Source organism: Chlorocebus sabaeus, chromosome 23 (genome assembly GCF_047675955.1).
Source record: "Chlorocebus sabaeus isolate Y175 chromosome 23, mChlSab1.0.hap1, whole genome shotgun sequence".
In the NCBI taxonomy this organism is placed as follows: Eukaryota; Metazoa; Chordata; class Mammalia; order Primates; family Cercopithecidae; genus Chlorocebus; species Chlorocebus sabaeus.
In genome coordinates this window covers 10,089,137-10,103,280 of record NC_132926.1, presented here as the reverse complement: position 1 = coordinate 10,103,280, position 14,144 = coordinate 10,089,137, and the positions used below count along the sequence as shown (strand labels likewise).

General features: G+C 49.7%; 1 protein-coding gene across 1 annotated transcript in view; it reads right to left on the bottom strand.

Annotated features, from left to right (window-relative positions):
- The window catches only part of SH3PXD2B (SH3 and PX domains 2B), a 118,416-nt gene that overhangs the window by 8,376 nt on the left and 95,896 nt on the right, over window positions 1-14,144 (bottom strand). The window contains exons 10-12 of the mRNA XM_008015302.3: window positions 11,707-11,933; window positions 8,663-8,712; window positions 7,521-7,646 (exon numbers count right to left, since the gene is read on the bottom strand). Of these exons, the coding sequence (XP_008013493.3) occupies window positions 7,521-7,646; window positions 8,663-8,712; window positions 11,707-11,933 (403 nt within the window). The remainder of the gene's footprint in view (window positions 1-7,520; window positions 7,647-8,662; window positions 8,713-11,706; window positions 11,934-14,144) is intronic.

Sequence of the window (14,144 nt, the reverse complement as noted above, 5' to 3'; positions counted from 1 at the left end):
CTCGTGATCCGCCCGTCTCGGCCTCCCAAAGTGCTGGGATTACAGGCGTCCACCGCGCCCGGCCTCAGGTATTTCTTTATAGCAATCCAGGAATGGCTTGATACATGGGCCCTAGTTCAATATGACTGATGTCCAAATAAGAAGAGGAGATTAGAAAACACACAGGGACTGAGGGACGACCACATGAGAAACAGCGAGAAGGTGCCATATGGAAGCCAGGGAGACAGGACACAGGAGGAACCAAACCTGCTGACAGCTTGATCTTGAACTTCTGGCTTCCCCAACTGTGAGACAATAAACTGCAGTTGTTTAAACCACCCCATCTGGTATTTTGTGATGGCAGCCATCGCAGATGTACACTGCAGTTCCCTGGTAGGCTCTCTCCGGACTCAGAAGATCTGATGAACGCTCATGACACCCTGTGAGTTGGGAACTGTCACTTCATTTTACACATGCAGAACCGAGCCTCAGGAGAGCTGAGGAACACACAGTGGGTCCTGTAGAAAGCCCGTCGATCGAAGGAGAGTCAAAAGTAGGAGGGTGGGCTTCAGAGTCACCTAATCTTGCCTCTCACAAAAGAGACCCGTGGCTGGGCGCAGTGGCTCACACCTGTAATCCCAGCACTTTGGGAGGCCGAGGCGGGTGGATCATGAGGTCAGGAGATCGAGACCATCTTGGCTAACATGATGAAACCCTGTATCTACTAAAAATACAAAAAATTAGCCGGGCTTGGTGGCCGGCACCTGTAATCCCAGCTACTCAGAAGGCTGAGGCAGGAGAATGGCATGAACCCGGGAGGCAGAGCTTGCAGTGAGCTGAGATTGCGCCACTGCACTCCAACCTGGGCGACAGAGCGAGACTCCGTCTCAAAAAAAAAAAAAAAAAAAAAAAAAACCAAACCCCATCGATTGGAGGAGAGTCAAAGGCAGGGGGGTGGGCTTCAGAGTCACCTAATCTTGCCTCTCACAAAAGAGACCCCTGGCCAGGGGTGGTGGCTCACACCTGTAATCCCAGCAATTTGGGAGGCCGAGGCAGGTGGATCATCTGATGTCAGGAGTTCGAGACCAGCCTGGCCAACATTGTAAAACCCTGAGTCTACTAAAAATACAAAAAATTAGCTGGGTATGGTGGGATGCGCCTGTTATCCCAGCTACTTGGGAGGCTGAGGCAGGAGAAACGCTTGAACTTGGGAGGCAGAGGTTTCAGTGAGCTGAGATCGTGCCGTTGCACTCCAGCCTGGGCGACAGAGCAAGACTCTGTCTTGAAAAAACAAAACCAAAAACAAAAAAGACCCTGCTTGGAGAGGGGCTGTGTCTGGGGTGAGAAACTGCAGAAGGAGCAAAGATGGCTGCAGGCACTTTGTGCAGAGGCACTTTCTTTCCCCTCATTCTTGTGATTTTTTGTTGTTGTTTTGTTTTGTTTTGTTTTTTTGATGGAGTCTTGCCCTGTTTCCCAGTCTGCAGTGCAATGGCGCTATCTTCACTCATTGCAACCTCTGCCTCCCGGGTTCAGACGAAAGGCACTTTGTGCACTTTCTGGGAGAGGGAAGGCAGCCACAGACTCAGCCGCCAGGACGCAAATGCTGGGCTCCTGAGCCTGCAGTCCTGGGTTCTAGTCTTGGCTCTACCACTTACTGCCTGAGTGGCCTGGGACAAGCCACATGCCTCAGATTCCACATCACAGAAGGAAAATGATAAGAACAATTTAACACCCACTTGTAGAATTTTTGAAGCCACAAGAGCTAATGCATACGACAGCCCTTGATAAATGCTGTGCACTTGGTAAATGCTCCTGTGATTAAATTAGAGTGGAGGTCACTGAGCCAGCGGGATGCGCTTGACAGGCAGCACTTAATGAGTCCCACTGGAATCTCCAGGGAAGGCCACTGATAAATGTAAGCTCTTTATGTGAGGATGACCGGCATCTTATCAACACTTGATAGCTCTGGTAAAAATTACAGGCCACGCTGGGCATACAAGTCATTGTCAGCACATCCACGAATTCAACAACACTAACACTGAAGTCTGATGTGAGGAACTGAAACTAGGGTAATCAATATTAGATGTATCTGTAAGATTTGTCAAGGTTACATTCCTTGCAATGTATTGTGGTAGAAGCTCTGAGCATGTATGTTCTGAACCATGATGAATGGGCGTTTTCGTTTACCAGAGGGAAGCCAAGAGCTACTATGAATAAAAGCAAATGCAAGATCAGAAGCTGGGCGCGGTGGCTCACGCCTGTAATCCCAGCACTTTGGGAGGCTTAGGCGGACAGATCACCTGAGGTCAGGAGTTCGAGACTAGCCTGGCCAACATGGTGAAACCCTGTCTCTACTAAAAATACAAAAAAAATTAACTGGGTGTGATGGCAGGTTCCTGTAATCCCAGCTACTTGGAAGGCTGAGGCAAGAGAATCGTCTGAACCCGGGAGGCAGAGGTTGCAGTGAGTGAAGATAGCGCCATTGCACTCCAGACTGGGAAACAGGGCAAGCCTCCATCAAAAAAACAAAACAAAACAACAACAGAAAAATCACAAGAATGAGGGGAAAGAAAAGAGTGTGGGCTTTAAAAGCAGACAGACCTGGTTTCAAATCCCAACTCCATTGCTTACTAGCTGTGTTACTAGAGGCAATTAATTTACCTAACCCCTCTGAGTCTCATCTATAAAATATGCTGATAGAAAAAAAAAAAAAACAAAACACCAACCAACCAACCAACCAACCGCATGCTGCTGGTACTGACCTCTTGGGACTTCTGTGAAGATTAGTTATCAAGGAGGTAAGGTACCTGACACAGAAGAGGTGCCTATATCATCCTCATCCTCATCCTCCTCCTCATCATCCTCATCCTCATCCTCCTCCTCATCATCATCCTCATCCTCATCATCCTCGTCATCATCCTCATCCTCATCATCCTCATCATTCTCGTCATCATCCTCATCCTCATCATCCTCGCCATCATCTTCATCATCCTTATCCTTCTCATCATCTCCTCATCCTCATCATCATCCTCATCCTCATCATCATCCTCGTCATCATCCTCATTCTCATCATCCTCATCCTCATCATCATCCTCATCTTCCTCCTCCTCATCATCATCACACATCCTGAAGATAAATAGCCTAGACAAGTAACTAAGGTGTTTCTAGTAGCCCTACTGCTAGAATGCTGTGGTTCCATTAATGAATTTTGAAGGCTAAGATAATGTTGCAATGAGCCAGGAAGCAAAACTGGAGAAGAGAAAAACAGAGCATACGGATCTATCATAAGAAAAAAACATCTAGCCAGGCGCAGTGGCTCACACTTGTAATCCCAGAACTTTGGGAGGCTGAGGCGGGCAGATCACCTGAGATCAGGAGTTCGAGACTAGCCTGGCCAACATGGCAAAACCTTGTTTCTACTAAAAATACAAAAATTAGCCGCGCGTCATGGTGGGCGCCTGTAATCCCAGCTACTTGAGAGGCTGAGGCAGGAGAATCACTTGAACCTGGGAAGTGGAGGCTGCAGTGAGCTGAGATTGAGCCATTGCACTTCAGTCTGGGCAACAGAGGAGCAAGGCTGTCTCAAAAAAAACCAAAAAAAACAAAAAGGAGATGATGTCTCAGATGACCCTTACATTGTGATACACTAGGCACTCAATACATGTGTATAGAAAGAATGAGTATGAAGGGGCAGGTTTTCTGTATAATGGATTAAAACATAATTCAGAATTTTCCCAAATCTTATCCCTTTAGCCCTTGACTCAGATAATAGCAAAGTGAAAACATAAAAGGATGTCCTTCTAGTGAAACATCAAGATACGTCAACGTCTCTGGAAGCAGAGGCCAGAGGATGCAGAACTAGTCTCTTGACTGTAGTACACAGCAAGGCCGGGGCAGGATGTGGTGCCTGGTGGGGCTGCTGGCAAGCTGGAGTAAGGGACAAGGAAGGAAGGAGGATGGAAGAAAGGAGGGGAGGAAAGAGAAGAGAAGGAAGGAAGGAGGATGGAAGAAAGGAAGGAGGGGAGGAAAGAGAAGAGAAGGAAGGAAGGAGGATGGAAGAAAGGAAGGAAGGAAGGAAAGAGAAGAGAAGGAAGGAAGGAGGATGGAAGAAAGGAAGGAGGGGAGGAAAGAGAAGAGAAGGAAGGAAGGAGGATGGAAGAAAGGAAGGAGGGGAGGAAAGAGAAGAGAAGGAAGGAAGGAGGATGGAAGACAGGAAGGAGGGGAGGAAAGAGAAGAGAAGGAAGGAAGGAGGATGGAAGAAAGGAAAGAGGGGAGGAAAGAGAAGAGAAGGAAGGAAGGAGGATGGAAGAAAGGAAGGAGGGGAGGAAAGAGAAGAGAAGGAAGGAAGGAGGATGGAAGAAAGGAAGGAAGGAAGGAAAGAGAAGAGAAGGAAGGAAGGAGGATGGAAGAAAGGAAGGAAGGAAGGAAAGAGAAGAGAAGGAAGGAAGGAAGGAGGATGGAAGACAGGAAGGAGGGGAGGAAAGAGAAGAGAAGGAAGGAAGGAGGATGGAAGAAAGGAAAGAGGGGAGGAAAGAGAAGAGAAGGAAGGAAGGAGGATGGAAGAAAGGAAGGAGGGGAGGAAAGAGAAGGAAGGAAGGAGGATGGAAGAAAGGAAGGAAGGAAGGAAAGAGAAGAGAAGGAAGGAAGGAGGATGGAAGAAAGGAAGGAAGGAAGGAAAGAGAAGAGAAGGAAGGAAGGAAGGAGGATGGAAGACAGGAAGGAGGGGAGGAAAGAGAAGAGAAGGAAGGAAGGAGGATGGAAGACAGGAAGGAGGGGAGGAAAGAGAAGAGAAGGAAGGAAGGAGGATGGAAGAAAGGAAGGAAGGAAGGAAAGAGAAGAGAAGGAAGGAAGGAAGGAGGATGGAAGACAGGAAGGAGGGGAGGAAAGAGAAGAGAAGGAAGGAAGGAGGATGGAAGACAGGAAGGAGGGGGGAAAGAGAAGAGAAGGAAGGAAGGAGGATGGAAGAAAGGAAGGAGGGGAGGAAAGAGAAGAGAAGGAGGAAGGAGGATGGAAGAAAGGAAGGAGGGGAGGAAAGAGAAGAGAAGGAAGGAAGGAAGGAGGATGGAAGACAGGAAGGAGGGGAGGAAAGAGAAGAGAAGGAAGGAAGGAGGATGGAAGAAAGGAAAGAGGGGAGGAAAGAGAAGAGCAGGAAGGAAGGAGGATGGAAGAAAGGAAGGAGGGGAGGAAAGAGAAGAGAAGGAAGGAAGGAGGATGGAAGAAAGGAAGGAAGGAAGGAAAGAGAAGAGAAGGAAGGAAGGAAAGAGAAGAGAAGGAAGGAAGGAGGATGGAAGAAAGGAAGGAGGGGAGGAAAAAGAAGAGAAGGAAGGAAGGAGGATGGAAGAAAGGAAGGAAGGAAAGAGAAGAGAAGGAAGGAAGGAGGATGGAAGAAAGGAAGGAAGGAAGGAAAGAGAAGAGAAGGAAGGAAGGAGGATGGAAGAAAGGAAGGAGGGGAGGAAAGAGAAGAGAAGGAAGGAAGGAGGATGGAAGAAAGGAAGGAAGGAAGGAAAGAGAAGAGAAGGAAGGAAGGAGGATGGAAGAAAGGAAGGAAGGAAGGAAAGAGAAGAGAAGGAAGGAAGGAGGATGGAAGAAAGGAAGGAGGGGAGGAAAGAGAAGAGAAGGAAGGAAGGAGGATGGAAGAAAGGAAGGAAGGAAGGAAAGAGAAGAGAAGGAAGGAAGGAGGATGGAAGAAAGGAAGGAAGGAAGGAAAGAGAAGAGAAGGAAGGAAGGAAGGAGGATGGAAGACAGGAAGGAGGGGAGGAAAGAGAAGAGAAGGAAGGAAGGAGGATGGAAGACAGGAAGGAGGGGAGGAAAGAGAAGAGAAGGAAGGAAGGAGGATGGAAGAAAGGAAGGAAGGAAGGAAAGAGAAGAGAAGGAAGGAAGGAAGGAGGATGGAAGACAGGAAGGAGGGGAGGAAAGAGAAGAGAAGGAAGGAAGGAGGATGGAAGACAGGAAGGAGGGGGGAAAGAGAAGAGAAGGAAGGAAGGAGGATGGAAGAAAGGAAGGAGGGGAGGAAAGAGAAGAGAAGGAGGAAGGAGGATGGAAGAAAGGAAGGAGGGGAGGAAAGAGAAGAGAAGGAAGGAAGGAAGGAGGATGGAAGACAGGAAGGAGGGGAGGAAAGAGAAGAGAAGGAAGGAAGGAGGATGGAAGAAAGGAAAGAGGGGAGGAAAGAGAAGAGAAGGAAGGAAGGAGGATGGAAGAAAGGAAGGAGGGGAGGAAAGAGAAGAGAAGGAAGGAAGGAGGATGGAAGAAAGGAAGGAGGGGAGGAAAGAGAAGAGAAGGAAGGAAGGAGGATGGAAGAAAGGAAGGAGGGAAGGAAAGAGAAGGAAGGAAAGATGGAAGGAAGGAAGGAGGGGAGGAAAGAGAAGAGAAGGAAGGAAGGAGGTAAGGAAGGAGGGAGGAAGGAGAGAGGAAGGGAAAGAAGGTGGGAGGGAAGGAGGAAGGGAAGGAAAGAACAAAGGGAGGAGGGAGGAGGAAGGAACAAGGGAGGGAAGGAAAGAAGGAGAGAAGGAAGAAGGGAAGGAAGGAGGGAAGGAAAGAATGAAGGTGGGCAGACAGGCAGGCTATAGTCCTTCCTGGAATACAGCCAGGAAGGAAGGAAGGAGCCCTAGAGAGGTACGCTGGAGTGAACTGATCAGTGGTGCCCACTGCCCTGGGCCGTCAGACAGTGATCTGTGCCAGGGACCAGAGCTGTGTTCTTTAAAGGAAAGGGGAGGGTGATGACAACTCTTCAGGGCCTAGAAAAGCAGCCACCACACGCAACCATAGTAGGTGATCCAGGAGTATTTTATTTGTTGCAGAGATGAGTAAATTAAACCTTGGCCTCCCAAGGTGAGGTTGGGGGGGGGTGTGGTCTGACCAACTCTCACGCGTGACAGAGTGAACTTGGTGATGCCTGTGACTGGCTCACTTGCTTTTGAAAGTGTCTCCAGAACCATCTTTGCTAAAGCTTTCCAAACTCTGGCCCTAGCGGCCATCCCCTCCCTTACAGGTTTTCTTGGAAATATGAGAAAGAAATATCTTGAAGCTCTAACCCCATGAGCAAAGGAAAGAGAAATGCAGGAAGAGAATCCGGGGAACACAGTAGACAAGCAGAGGGCGTGGGAAGAAAAGGAGAGAGGAGAAGTAAGAACGGAGGTGGGAGGTGGTAAACAAAGGCACACAGCCAGTCACACAAGACCACACACTGTGGGATTTCATCTGTATGAAATGTCTACAACAGGCACATCTAGGGAGACAGAAAGTGGACTGGTGGCTGCCTAGAGCTGGCAGGTTGAGGGGAGATGGAGGGTGACTGTTGATGGGTAAGGAGTTTCTTTTTGTTCTGGAATTAGACAGTGGTGAGGGTGGTGCAACCCTGTGAATACCATAAGCTGCTGAATTTTACACTTCCAATTGGTAAACTGTATGGTATGTGAACTATAAAGCTGTTAATCTCCGCCCCACCTCCACCCACCCAGTGAAGTAGATGACAGGGGAGAAGTAGGAGGTGATGCCTGGAATCAGGAATCACAAGTAGGTGAAGGAACACCAGGGCCACTCACCTCGACCTTCAGGCCCGCCTGGAAGCTGATGCCGTCTGGGATGGTTGTCTGGAATTCCGCGATGGTGTAATACTCTTCCTCCACTTGAGGCGGGATGGGCGGCTTCGGCAGGTTGAGGCCTCGAGGCTGGCACGATCACACACAGGGTTATCGCCAATGCTAAGTGCACTCCTGCGACCCTGTGTCGGGGGGAGACTAAGGGCCTGGGGCATGCAATCACCCTCAAGGGGGTGCTGGGGACCTAGTTGGATTCTAAGGGACAACACAAATAGGACCACACAGACTGTCATCTCCTCAGCGAGACCTTACTGGCCCATCAGCTTTAGGGCGATGGGAAGAAACGTGGGACATTTGGGTACAATCATGAGAATCTGGAGCAAGACAATATTCTCTGAAATAAGAGGCAGTGACGGTTGTGGAGGGAGCTTAAGTTTGTTAGTAGATCTATCTGGGTTGGAAATACTGACGGTGGGAGTGACCTTGGGCAAATCACCCCCCTCTGAAGCCTCGGTTCTCTCTCCTGTAGAGTGGGCGTAACAGTGTCTACCTGGTGGGGTTGCTTCAAGTATTACATTAATGTTGTGAGGCACTCAGCACATTGCACGGCACGCAACAGGTGCCTGATAAACAGCAGACATTAAAAAAATACAATCCCAGCAGACCAAGACCCCATCTCAAAAAACAAAGCAAACAAACAAAAAACCCCCAAACCCAACAACCCATTGTTCCAAGTATTGGCTTAACAGGTACCCAGCGAATTTTACAAAACGGAGTATGAGTGCAGAATACGAGAATGGGACCACAGATGATATTTGTGTCTCATCTCAGCTTGGACCTCAAGTCGCTTGACTTGAGAAGACTGATCTAAGACCAAGAGAAGGGCCCAGGGAGCAGAAAGCAGGTCCCGAGGCCCAACTGTCACAGGAGCACTCTGGCCCCGTGGGCCAATTGTTTCACCTGCCTGCACCTCAGTCTTTCCACCTGGGGCTGGGACTAGCATTTATACAGCCCGCTTCAAAAGGCTGTTGTGTGCACAGGAAAGAGAGCATTTCTGGAGGGGTGAGGGGTGTGCGAGGGGCTAGCGGACACCCCTCACAGCCCTCAAGTCAGTGGCCACTCCCCAGTAGCAAGGGTCCACTTACAATGGTCATGTCCCGGCGAGGAGGGGGCCTCTGCCTCATCTTTGGTGATCCTATGGAGAAACGAGAGCTTATTACACTCATGTGCGGAGTGCTACAGATGAGATTCCTGAGCTGGGCGCAGGACAGAGCTATTCTCTCCTGCAGAAGATTGAACACAGGCGGCCGCATGCCGCCGCAACCCTTCCTGCGAGAATAGCCTGGGCAGGAAGGAGCTGCTCACGCATGGCTCATAGTTGGCTCTGGACTCTCTCTACGTTGCTTTTCCTGGATCTTTTCTACACAGGAATGAAAGGGGATGGTGCTGGTGCTCAAGTCATAGACATTCTCCAGAAAGGGCAAAAAGCAGTCTTCAGAATAACACAGAGATGGGTCCCAGTCCAGCTCTGAGGCGCACAGCTGCTGGCACCGGACCGATGATTGGATTCTCTGAGCCACAAGGCCCTCATCTGTAGAACTGGCAGAATGTGTGTCACTCGGGGCAGCGGTGAGGATGAAAGGAAACATCTCTGAAGCTCTTGGCATGTGGCAGGCATGGAGTGAATGTTAACTGCACCTGGTTTTGTGCTCTAGAACAACCCAAACGCAACAATACACACACAAACACACTGAACCAAACACACGTGGGCTGATGACTCAGGGGTTTATACTCTGGAAGCGGCTGTCCTAGCTCTGGGTCTCAGGGCCAGGAGGTGAGGACTTTGCAGTGGTCCAAGGCTCCTGGCTAAGGGCAGAATGTTGAGCAGGCTCAGCACGGGTCCATACAGAAGGGTAGTCTGGCGTTGGGGTGTGGAGGAGACTGCTAATCCCTTAAATTCCCATTTACCTGTCTTCTATTAGAATAAATAGCAACAGAGATTGGCCAAGACACTTAGCTGTCTGTATAAAGACTTCATTTTCCAGTCACCCTTGCAGCCCGCTACTTCCATGTGACTCAGTTTTGGCAGTGGGATGTAAGACAAAGTAGAAAGTGTGTAGCTTCTGAGCTGTGCACACAGTAGCCAGTGTGACCACTGTGAAATAGCAGAAAGAATGAAACCTGGGATAGGAAAGCAACGCCTCCTTTTTTTTTTTTTAAATGGAGTTTCGCTCTTGTCACCCAGGCTGGAGTGCAATGCACTGCTTTCCATTGGCTGGACTAGTAGTGAGCCGTTCTGGACCAGGTGGATGAAGGCAACAAGATAGATGCGGAGTAATAAGACTCTTCATTGCCCGGAGCTGCCATATCAACCCTGAACATACACACAGACTGTTTCGTGACAAAGAAATATATATCTAGATTATTTATTGGATGTGTGTATATGTGTATATTCAGTGGTGGTCGAGGGGGTCTTTGTTTTAGCATCTGAATCTATCTATCTATCTATCTATCTATCTATCTATCTATCTATCTATCTACTTTTGAGAGACAGGGTCTCGCTCTGTTGCCCAGGCTGGAGTGCAGTGGTGCAATCACAGCTCACCATAGCCTCAATCTCCTGGGTTCAAGTGATCCTCCCACCTCAGCCACCCTAGTAGCTGGGACTACAGGTGCGTGCTACCATGCCCAGCTAATTAAAAAAAAAATTTTTTGTAGATAGGGGGTCTTACTGTGTTGCCCAGGCTGGTCTCAAATTCCTGGCCTCAAGTGATCCTCCAGCCTCAGCCTCCCAAAGCACTGGGATTACAGTCGTGAGCCACTGTGCCCAGCCTGAACCTATACACTAACAAAGACATTGAGGTTGCAGATTTTCATTTGCTCCTCTAGAGATGATGGGAATACACCTATCCTCTTGGCCCTGATTGGCAGATTAGAATCACACAAACTCGGGGATGGGCAGAACTCCTGCCACAGCATGTGAGGAAACACGATCAGTGACTTCTCAGGGCAGCTGAGCAAAGTATGAAACTTGGTTGAGGGACTCAAGAAGTTCACTGCCACTTAAAAACAGCTGGGAGAAGCCCAGCCAGGGGCAGCGGCCTCATCTCTGTGGCTAGCTGGAAGTCCTTTCTCAACAGCAGAGTCCACCTGCCCTGCATGGCCAAGACAGGGTCATGGGCACTGTGCATAAGTCCCGGGCACCAGTGTGCCCATGCAGACACGGGATGGTAGCCAGTGTGACCAGGCCGACAACAGTAACGAACTCGACTCTCAGCTGTGTTGGAAACATTAAATGGTAAAATATACGTGAGGAGGCTTTGAAAAGCAAGCTGGGAGAGGCACTGTGTTGGAGTAAAGCCCACAGGGTCATCTTCTTTCTCTGGCTTAGAAACAAGGCCACACGGAGCAGTAGAGAGCATAGCACTCCCCAGGTTCAAGTCCCCGCCCCTGCTGTCTGTTAGCTGGGGGCCTTGGGCACACCCTCTCACCCTTCAGACTCCCAATCTGTAAAACATAAAAAGTGGTAATTTCCTCAAAGGTAGTTATGAGGAGTCAATTACACTAATGAGAAGGTTTCTGGCATGTAGCAGGTGCTTGAAGAACAGTAGCCAGCGTGACCGCTGTGAGATGGCAGAAAGAACGCAACCTGGGATAGGAAAGCAACGCCTCCCTTTTTTTTTCTTTTTTTTTTTTTTAAATGGAGTTTTGCTCTTGTCACCCAGGCTGAAGTGCAATGGCACGATCTCGGCTCACTGCAACCTCCGCCTCCCGGGTTCAAGCGATTCTCCTGCCTCAGCCTCCCGAGTGGCTAGGATTACAGGCACCCGCCACCACGCCTTGCTAATTTTTGTATTTTTAGTAGAGATGGAGTTTCACTATGTTGGCCAGGCTGGTCTTGAACTCCTGACCTCAGGTGATCCACCCACCTCAGTCTCCCAAAGTGCTAGGATTACAGGTGTGAGCCACCGCGCCCAGCCAGCAATGCCTCTTGACTCAGATTCTGCAGTTCACCAGCTGAATGATCTGGAACAAGTTACCCAGGGTTTCTGGGTGTCTGTTTTCTTATCTAGAGGATGAGGGAGCAGCTGGGCTACTGTGAGGATGAGGGATGATGTGAGAAGCCTTGAGCACAGAGCTGGCACACAGGGGGTCCTGAGTGTTAGAAGCTGGGGCGGGTGTCACTCACTCTGTTTGGTGTCGCCGTCGGGCACTGGGCGGCCTTCAAACCGCCCATCCCTCTGGCTGCTGAGCAGCTCCTTCTCCCTGCCCACTGCGTTCTGCTGCCGGGAAACACCATCCAAGTCAAGGGCACCTGGGTGGGAGGGTGAGCCGGGGCCTGGCTTCGGGGGCAAGGGCTCCCCACTGTTCTTCTTTAGGTAGGAGGCGGGGGCCCAGCCTTCTTTGCCCTGGTACCTGTGAGGAGGAGGAAGGATGCTGTCAAACTGCTCTGCCAGGCGCAAAGGAAGAAGCCTCGCTCCTACTGGGAATCACACAACAGGTCCCAGGAAGCAGGAACGAAGGGTCGTGACTGCCCAGGGCCAGAGGTTGGCACACTGTGTATTTCCTCTTGATGATACCTGAGCCCTCAGCTTGGCATTTGCAAGGCCTTTCCAACCCAGCCTCTACTTGCCCCTCTCACAGCACCCACCACGTCCCACCCAGCCAGCAGGGCACCAGCCTGCGCTCTGAATCTCTGTGCTTTGCTGCCCCTTCCCAGCAGTCCCAGCTCTGGGGCCACAGCCTGGCATAGACAGATGGAGATCTGTTCATGCTGGTTAACACGGAGATTAAACATGTTTTCATATGGGATTAGCAGGTTGAGGGATGGGTCCAGGGCTTGCCAAGCGCCAGCTGGCCATCACTAAACACAGAGTGATTGAGACCCTGACCACAGATCAGCTCAGTGTCCTCCCAAAAGGGAATTCAATGAGTGTCATCATCACTTAATCCTCTGCAGGAGAGATTCAGTTTTTGAGATAGGGTCTCCCTGTCGCCCAGGTCAGAGTGCAGTGGTGCGATCATAGCTCACTGCAGCCGTGAACTCCTGGGCTCAAGCGATCCTCCCATCTCAGTCTCCTATGTAGCTGGAATCACAGGTACACATCCCCATGCCCAGCTATTTATTTCTTATTTCTTGTAGAGATGGGGTCTTGCTATGTTGCCCAGGCTGGTCTTGAGCTCCTGGGCTCAACTGATCTTCCTGTCTCGGCCTCCCAAAATGTTGGGATTACAGGCATGAGCCACCACACCTGGCCAGAATTCAGTTTTAATAGCAATGACCAGAGGGGTCAATCTAGACCAGGGGTGTGCTGCAGTCAGTCACACCGGCTGTGACAGCCAGTTGGGTACATCTCTCCTAATCTCTACATTTAGGTAGAAATCTGCAGTTTAGTGTCTATCAATCTTAAAATACGCTCTGAGAGGGAATAGCCTAATTAGAAAGTGCCAGGCTGTATATAACCCACACCCTCAGTTTGACACAGTTCATTGTTTGGGGACACAGAGCCATAAGATGGGAGGTGATGTGCAGTGCTGAGTGGGCTCTGGGGTGAGAAGGGAATGGGCTGAAATCCTGACCGTCACTTTCTAGCATCAACCAAATCTTGGGAGTGACCTTGAGTCTAGTTAAGCCACTGTTGAATTCCAGAGCCACTAAGTTTTGGGACAATTTATTATGCAGCAAGATAACATACTATTCAATATATGTTTGTTATCCTTTTAAAAAAGTTTAAAAAAAATTAAAGTCTTTAAATTTTAGAGACAGGGTCTTGCTGTGTTGCCCAGGCTGGAGTGGCACCATCATAGCTCATCAGCGCTTCAAACTCCTGGGCTGTGATCCTCCTGCCTCAGCCTCCTGGGTAGCTGGGACTACAGGCACGCATCACATGTCTGGCTAATTTAAAAGGTTTTTATGCAGAGATGGGATCTTGCTATGTTGCCTGGGCTGGTCTTGAATTCCCGGCCTCGAGTGATCCTCCTGCCTTACCTCCTAGAGTACTGGGATTACAGGCATGAGCCACTGTGCCCGGCCCATGTTTGCTATTTGATATGGTTTGGCTGTGTCCCCATTGAAATCTCAACTTGAATTGTATCTCCCAGAATTCCCACGTGTTGTGGGAGGGACTCAGGGGGAGGTAACTGAATCATGGGGGCCAGTCTTTCTGTGCTATTCTCATGACAGTGAGTAAGTCTCATGAGATCTGATGGGTTTATTAGGCGTTTCCGCTTCTGCTTCTTCCTCATTTTCTCTTGCCGATGCTATGTAAGAAGTACTTTTTGCCTCCTGCCATGATTCTGAGGCCTCCCCAGCCATGTGGAACTGTAAATCCAATTAAACCTCTTTTTCTTCCCAGTCTTGGGTGTATCTTTATCAGCAGCATGAAAACAGACTAATACACTATTACTATCATTATCCTTCTTCAAATTTAAGTTCTGAGATCTCCCTCAGGAAGCCTTGCTGGTCCCCAGGCCGAGAAGCCCCTCTTCTGCGTACCACAGTGCCCACACATCCCTCCAACACGGCCGACCACCCGCTCTATCACTGTTTAGGAGCCTGTCTTCTGCACCGGGTGGTGTGAGCTCCTGTGTCTTGCTCACTGTCAACTTCTCAGCTCCCAGAACACG